The sequence below is a fragment of the Abrus precatorius genome, unplaced genomic scaffold, assembly GCF_003935025.1.
Source record: "Abrus precatorius isolate BTA unplaced genomic scaffold, Abrus_2018 Scaffold11, whole genome shotgun sequence".
NCBI lineage: Eukaryota > Viridiplantae > Streptophyta > Magnoliopsida > Fabales > Fabaceae > Abrus > Abrus precatorius.
Window position 1 is genome coordinate 23,451,896 of NW_020874303.1, and position 8,653 is coordinate 23,460,548.

Sequence of the window (8,653 nt, forward strand, 5' to 3'; positions counted from 1 at the left end):
TTATAGGTACCCTCAAAACAGAAAATTTTCCATTGGAATATCCTTTCCCACATGATTTTATTAACTGAATATTCCACCTTTAGGTTTGAATCATCACAGAACAAAGCATCTTATAGCCATATTTTCCCACAGGAGAGAATCAGTAAACCTCGCTAAGGTTGCATGTCGAAATTCGTTCTTGGGAAAACTTGTAGTTTTCACTGAATTTGGCATAGACAATAATTGATTTGGTTGATGTCAAAGGTCTTGCTAATGAGAAGAAACCAGATTTTGGCAACCACTAAGGTTTGAAGCCATGCTATGTTATCCATATTGTATTTAACTTGCAAATGCTAGCAGTTCACTCCCATTAATTTTTCCCCTCTCCACTAGTTCCTTTATAGCCTACAGGCATTTCACAGGTCTGTAACATTGCTGACCCTTCCACAGACGATACACAGAAATACTAGAAGATGAGTAATATTTTACTGTTTTTTATTCTTAAATTAATATTTCTCTCTCATACTTTATAATTTTTAATATATTTTAGTCAATATTTAATAATGTATTAGAAAATGTATTTCTACTTTTGTTTTCTAATTTTTATAATTTTAGTAAAAAATAACATTACCACATAATTTCTTTTTTAAAAAAAAATATTAAGGTGAGAGCTTGATATTATATCCCAAAGTAGGAATAGTTTGAGTTTCAAATAACACTTAAAAAGACTTATATCTACTTCATGCTGAATAAATCACAGTTAAGAACTCAAATCTACTTATGCTAAATTTAATTTGGGATTTCAATTTTCTTTTTTGGGTCTAACTAATATGATCACTAAACCTAGATCCATGAGCTCTATTTGGACTAGTTCAACAGGTATAAAGCATAGTTCAGATCAAGCCCAACAATATATGTAATTAACTGAACATCTTTACCCAATTAGGATAAACGTGTAAAAGAGGAAAAAAAATAAAGAGTTAAAATAAATTAAAATTCGTACATAAATTAAAATTAATTTATTGTTCTTAAATTTTTTTCAAATTTTTTTTTTTTTAAAATAGAGTTGATTTTAATTTATATGAAGAAATTGATTTATTTTTCTTTCTTATTTTTGCCTCTTATAACCTCTTAAAAAGTTATCCAAACTTGACTTTTCTTAGATATGGATGCCCTCAAGCGTAATCGTTCCAAAACATTGCTTAAAACCAAAGATTCTGATGCAATATAATCACAGGTCTTGTGCGAGCTATAACCCCCTTATTCTACGAGTGATTAAATAAATTATGCTTCCCTTATTTAACAGTGACTGAACCTTAAAAACAAATCAATAAAACCACGTTAGGTATGTTATCTATTACGAGTGTAGTAATCAGTTGGAATAAAAAACTTTAACATTAGAATATTTTTGTAAGTAATTTCACCACACATCGTTGGCAATAGCAGAGCCAGGAAAAGGACCTCGATTATTCTTATTAACCCTCAATCTCAAGGTTAGGTTCAACAATTCTCATATAATTTAGGCACTGTTCTAGGTATGTTTTGTGTTATGTTTCAGTTAAGTTTAGAGTTTTATATATTAAATATATTTTTATTAAAATAAAACAATAATTTTAATTAATAAACAATTAAAAAACAGTTAAAAATAGAATATAAGTTTTCTTTCATATAAAATGTGTGTAAATTTGAAAAATATTTTGTAGACAGGATAAGAAATGAAAGTATATGTAAGAATGTGAGAATATTGGAATAGCATCTGTAAAGAAAAATGACTGAAAATAGATTAAAGTAGCTTGATCACAAGTAGAGAAGATCTTTAAAAGTATGAGTGAGGAGAGTGAATAGATTACGTAATTTTTGATCTATTAAAAATAAGCAGAGATTCAAAATAATCTTAAATAAAGTTATTTAAAGAGACATTTTAATAATGAAATTTTTAATAAAGCAGATAAACAGCGCCAAATGTCTGTGGTTCGAGAAGGCAGTGATATTAAGAATGTTTATTTATAGCCACAACATCAGACATACAGATAAGCAACCCAAAGGCATGCATGTACTTGAGAGTACAGTCTGAGCATGGCCATGAGACAAGTGGAACAATGAAACACATATTCCTTCTGGCCCAATTAACAATATTCGCCACTAACCTATCTAACTTTAGTGAGCCACAAAATATTTTGCATCCATTTTGGGCCCCATCACTTCCGAATAGCATTTCAATTTCGAAACACAATAGGATCTAGAATTGAATTACGTATATGACAACTCATCCTACTTAGGAAAATAAAGGTCGACACAGATGATTAAGACAACAACCTTGACGAATTCCACCACCTGAGGACCAAAAATACTCGATGATAACACCAACAAAATAACGAGTGACAGCTCATCATCATTTGATAAAACTAATAAGAAACTAAGCCCTTGTGTTTGTGCAATTGTCCCATTCATTCACTACACCTCCTTACCACACATATATACTTCAACAACATACCAAATCTTTAAGACAAAACAAAAATAATAAAAATTTGAAACGAGGGAAGGTTGAAGGTGGTGAAGGGATCACCATCATCATCACCACCATCGCCCTCTCCCTTGTTTCCACCATCGTTATACGAAGATCGAATCAATAAAGAGAAGGAAATGAGGGTATGGGAAAGAGCGAGTGGTGCAATCAAAGACAAAAACAGCATATGGGTTGCAAAGTTATCACGAAAAGGTGCATTTCGCAACCCTGATTTGGAAACGGTGATAATTAAGGCAACAAGCCATGATGAACACCGCATCGATTGCAAGAACGTGCAAAGAGTGTTCCAATGGATACGTACATCACCCATATACCTGAAACCTCTTGCATGGGCTCTCTCCAGGCGCATGCAAAAGACTCGAAGCTGGGTTGTGGCCCTTAAAGGCTTGATGCTCATCCATGGCGTTTATTGCTCTGACCTTCCCGGGGTTCAATACATGGATAGGTTACCCTTTGACCTATCCAACTTCTCTGATGGCCATTTGAGCCCTTCAAAGGCTTGGGGCTTCAGCTCCTTCATTCGTGCTTATTTTGCGTATTTAGACCAAAGATTATCGTTTGTGTCCTCCGAGTTTAAGAAGAAGAATAATAACAAGGACGTGGAGGTTGAGGAGATGTTGATGGAAGAGCTTCAGAAGTTGCAAAAGTTACAGGGAATGATTGGCATGCTTATGGAGATCAGGCCCAAGCATGTTGACATGAATAATGTTCTTATTCTTGAAGCAATGGATTGTGTTATAGTTGAGGTTTTTGATGTGTATAGTAAGTTTTGCAACAAGATTGCAAAGGTGCTGTTGAGGATATATGAGATGGGCGGGAAGGTGGAAGCAAGTATTGGCCTTAAGGTTCTTCAGAAAGCATCGATTCAAAGGGAAGAGCTCTGTTTGTTCTTTGACTTTTGTAGGGATATTGGTGTTCTCAATGCTTCTCAGTACCCCAAGATTGAGAGAATTTCTGAAGAAGTTATTAGAGATCTTGAGAGGATAATCAGTGGTACCTCTGCCAAGAAAAGCTTGGAGGGTAATGAGGGTAGTTGTGGTGTTGTAAATGACAAGGACAAGGCCATTGTGATGAAAGATTGTTCTGCCACTGCAACCGTTTCGCATAAGAAGGATTCAGAGAATGGCCTGACGACAGTGATCACTCACCAATGGGAAGTGTTTGATGATGATATAATGATGGTTGATGCTAAAAGAACATATTATGTGTCCAATGGTTCAAGGATTATTGGCAGCACAACCAACCCTTTTGAGGAATCATATAGCATTGTACCTTATCATCCTGTTCAAAATCAAGCTCTTCCTGATCTAATTAGTTTGTAGCTACAATCATAGAACTGAGGTTTATGTATGGTTCCCTTTTTACTTCACTAGATTCATTATGCTATATGTATATTCATAATTCTGGGGGAAGGGAATATGAAAAAAATGGAATCGAAAAGGGTAATTGTTGTTCTTACGTATTCTTTTTTCCACATTAGCAAAAGAATTTGCGATTTCCCCTTCTTAAGTATTAGGAAAATTTTATAACACACAAAGTTCTGTACTTATTGAAAATACAATAATTAGATATTGAAGTTAAAGTACTTTTGTTGCCATCTAGTTTTTATTTTTCCTTCTTTGGATGTTAATTAGCTTGTTTTGAAATAAAGCATTTTAAAGATTGGATTCATGTAGATCATGAACCTAACCCCAATTTAATTTTGTAGGATTTTCAGCAAAATGTATACATATTCTTGTGTGGCTCTATAATGAGGACAGGGAGCACTATACTATATAGATTCAATGTGATAGATCATTTTAAGAGATGGTATTACCATGAATGGATGGTATCCTTACAGATTCTGTTATATGCCTACGTGTTTGATTTGAAGCAGGTGAGTTTTCTTAGTAGTCTATTTTAAATGTTTGTGATAAACTCTTGGCAGCTATCTTGTCTAATCTCGAACTGTTAGTGTTATAAGCCCTTATATTGGGATAATTGGCATGATTCCTCTGTATGAGCACTTGATTAATTGGCCTATTGCTCAGGAATTGTTTTCTTATTCATGTTTGAATGCGCCGTCGCTCTCCTCTCAACTAAGGTCTCTTAATTCTGGTTAATTAACTTCACATTTCATTCCTAATGTCAACAAACCAATAACAATCAACCCTTTCACTAATTTCATGTAATAAAGTTTCACGTTGGTCACGTTGGTGGGTTAGCAACAAATCTTCAAAGAGTATATAACTAAGAAAGTCATGATATAGACAAAGAGGTAGCATCTCCAATCCTGAATCCAACCCATACTCAAAATTCTAATATTTCATGCCTTGTATCTGGACTTCCCCTAATATTGTTTAATCGTATAAGTCCCCCATTTTAAGCTAGTATTTGTGTATGTTACATGCATGTAAATCATATGGACCTAATAGTCATAAAGATAAATCAATGCATTTAGCTTGTTTTCTTGTATTGAATACCCAGTAAAGAGAGTTTCAAACTGTTTTTTCAGATGGCTTATTTTAACCGCTCTTTTTTTTTGCATGTCTGTGTCTCATTCTGTGTACGCTCTAAATGCGTTTGATCTCTGACTATTACATATATATATATATGTTCCTTGCACTTTAGCATTGATTTTTCATCCTCTATGTGTCGCATAGCACCTCTAATTCATCGCCGACATGGACACACCCATGTTCTTGAACTCCAAGGTTAGCTAGCATGCTACATTTTGTTTCCATTTTTCCCAACACATATTAGCTAACATCCAATCTTTCCTTTTCAAGATTAGATAACACTTTGATGTATTCGTATATTGTTGTATGCTCTGTTCTCACGTATTATATTACGTTGACCTCGTCATCAGTGATAGCTAATAGGGTTAATGTCTTAATGATTGGATTTGGGCTCTGCTCGAGAGAAAATTACATATCGCAAATGATTAAACTATGAAAAGGCTACATGTTCGAGAGATATGTTGCAGAACCTTTAACATTATTGTTATAATCAAATAAGAACTACACTTTTAAAACGTATTGTTTTATAATTTAAAATTTCAGTTTCATCATTAATTAAGGATTTCAATTTTAATTGAATAATTAATAATACAAAATAATATACGTGCCATATTCATCAAGTGGTATATTTTTGTCTTTTCATTATTTTCTTAATAAAACCGTATTTTAAGAGCATTATGGTCCTTAATTAATTGTTGAGAAGCATTGTTGATTTTAAAGGAGAAAGTGAGGGAAACAAATTCTATAATTGATGGAACGAGTGAAAGTGATTACTGCTTACCAAATATAATTACTTACCTTTGACCAATATGTCTAACATTAATATCAATAAAATTTTATTTCGTAAGCTAATTTATTATTGAAATATTATTAACATCTTATTTTTCTGATTGGTTGTGCTTTTATTTTATATATTTTTTCAAAAAATGGAAAATGAAATTTTCAAAAAAGATGAGAAGATTATTCCATTCCAATACGATATATAGCCCAAATTGTTATTTTATTTTATAATTTTATATTGAAAAAAGTATATAACTCTCAGTCTTATATACAAGACTCCTTTAACTACTTTATAAAATTTAAGAAATTTAGTTAATTATATTAAATTTGTCGGTAAATAATGTATTTTTTTTAATTATCTTTAATTTTTCTACGCAATTAATTAATGTGAATGAAACTGACAATTATGACCATTCATTTTTTCTTATCCTCTTGAGTGAAAAAAATCAAAGAAATTAATTTACTGCATTTAAATTAAAAATTATAAAGAAGAAAAAATCATATAATAAACAATTTGGAGAAAGTCTAATAAAAATCAAGGCAGTCCTTGCAAAAAGTTTTTACAAAAAATATCAAAGCTACGAACTCTTTTGTAAATCAGTTCCACAAATTCTAAAGTATTTTAAGACCCTACAATTGAGACGTTAATGAAAAAAATGACGTGTTCATATTCAAAGCTTTCGTATTTAAATAATATTAATCATTTATTTAGTTTTTCTTTTAAAAAAATTTAATATTTATTCATTGGTTATTGTTCTCTAAATTTAAAAAGTAATAAAAAATTAATAGAGGTTAGTATGAGTAGTAAGCAGCTCAGTATCGCTTAAATAATGTCTCAAGTTCGTGTTTTTGTGTATGAAAAAATTTCTAACTGTAAACTCATCTATCAATTTAGATGTACAACTCGAATTGGATCTGAATTAAACTGAATAAAAAAAATAAAAATAATTAAAAGAAAAAAAAAAGTACCATCTCCCTGTGAGAAGTCTAAAGCCCAAACAAGTAAGGCAAGGGCTTTAGGCCCACAAATTTATTTATTTTTTTAGTTTTAATATACCTTTAAAAATTGAAAAAATTAAATTTAAAAGTAGTTTTTAATTTAAATATTTTAAGTAATTATTAACTTTTTATTGATATTACAAATAACATTTAATAAACCGTAACTCTTAACCAACAGATAATAAATGTCTTTTGTATTACGGTTTGTGGATATTTCATCAACTTCGATACAAGTTAATGAGTATTTTTCAGAATTTTAAAATGTAGATAATACAAGTGGAAAAGGTTTTTTTGATGCTATTATTGATAAATTAAAAATTGTTGGACTTGATATTAATGACCTTAAAAGACAAGGATATGATAATGGGTCTAATATGAAAGGCAAACATCAAGGTATGCAAAAAAGATTTCTAGATATTAATCCTAGATCATTTTATACTCTATGTGATTGTCATAGTCTAAACTTAGTACTTTGTGATATGACTAATTCTTGTCTTAAAATTATATCTTTTTTTTTTGTGTTACAGCATATATATACTTTATTTTCTTCTTCTACAAAAAGGTGAAAAATTTTACAAAAATATATACATAACTTAACTCTTAAATCATTGTTACAAACACGTTGGGAAAGTCGTATTGAAAGTGTGAAAGCTGTAAGATTTCAAACTTCACAAATAAGAGATATTTTATTAAAATTAGCTAAACTTAGTGATGATCCTAAAATAAAAAGTGAAGATAATTATTTAACAACTTACAAGCTTGAAAATTTTGAATTTTTGTTAGGAATGATAATTTGATATGACATACTATTTGCAGTTAACTCAACTAGTAAAAATTTACAATCAAAAGATATTTGCATTGATGAGGCTATTGAATAAATAAAAGGTCTTCTTTTATTTTTTGAAAAATTTAGGGAAAATAAATTTAAAAATGTATGGACTTCTGCCAAAGAAATTACTTTTGAAATGAATATAACGCCTAAATTTCATAAAAAACTTATTAGTCGTAGACAAAAACAAGTTGACGAAAGTGTTGAAATGAAATTGTAAAATCTCCTCGAAAATTATTTAAAATTGACTACTTTTTATATATTGTAGATAAAGTAATTGCTGTACTTTAAAGTAAATTTGAACCATTTAAAATATATGAAGATATTTTTGCCTTTTTATTTAGTGTTAAAAATTTAAAGTAACTAAATAGTATAATTTTGAAAGAAAAATATCTAAACCTTAAAAAATCTTTGAAACATGATAATTTTTTAAATATTGATAGATTAGATTTATTTTCAGAATTAAGTATTTTAAAAGAAATTATAAAATTGGAACATAATAAACCAACTGACATTCTTAATTATATAAAAAGAATATATTTTTTTTCTAAATACATATATAACTTACAGAGTAATGTTAATAATTTTAATATTAATTACTTCAGCTAAAAAAAGTTTTTTAAAATTAAAATTAATAAAAATTTACTTAAGATCAAAAATATTTCAACTAAGATTAAATGGATTAGATTTATTATTTATTGAAAAAATATTAAGTAAAATTAATCACGATAATTTTATAAATAATTTTATATTACAAAAAAATTTAAAAATAAAATTTAAATCAAATTATAATAATTTAAAAAAATTATTTTATTAATAAAAAAATTTATTTTTAAATTTACTTTAACTCTAAAAACTCTTGGGTGCTACTGCATCTTCCCCAATGACCAACATTATCCGTTGATCTAGGAGTGTGCAATAAAGAATATTTCAAATCTTCTTAGTAATTATAAGTGGAAGAAAATCCCAACCATGATGTTCTCTCTAAATGTTGGGTCAATTTTGCCAATGACGACATCCAATTATATTAAAAGGACCATC

General features: G+C 29.6%; 1 protein-coding gene across 1 annotated transcript; it reads left to right on the plus strand.

Annotated features, from left to right (window-relative positions):
• The first annotated feature begins 2,488 nt into the window (after positions 1–2,488).
• Positions 2,489–6,704, plus strand: LOC113856586 (putative clathrin assembly protein At1g25240). The gene has a single exon (XM_027488462.1). It carries the CDS (start codon positions 2,623–2,625, stop codon positions 3,826–3,828), a length of 1,206 nt encoding a protein of 401 aa, XP_027344263.1. The 5' UTR covers positions 2,489–2,622; the 3' UTR covers positions 3,829–6,704.
• Positions 6,705–8,653: the final 1,949 nt, after the last annotated feature.

Excerpts from the sequence above, each read along its gene's own strand:
- LOC113856586 (XM_027488462.1), top strand. The coding sequence starts at position 2,623 with ATGAGGGTATGGGAAAGAGCGAGTGGTGCAATCAAAGACAAAAACAGC.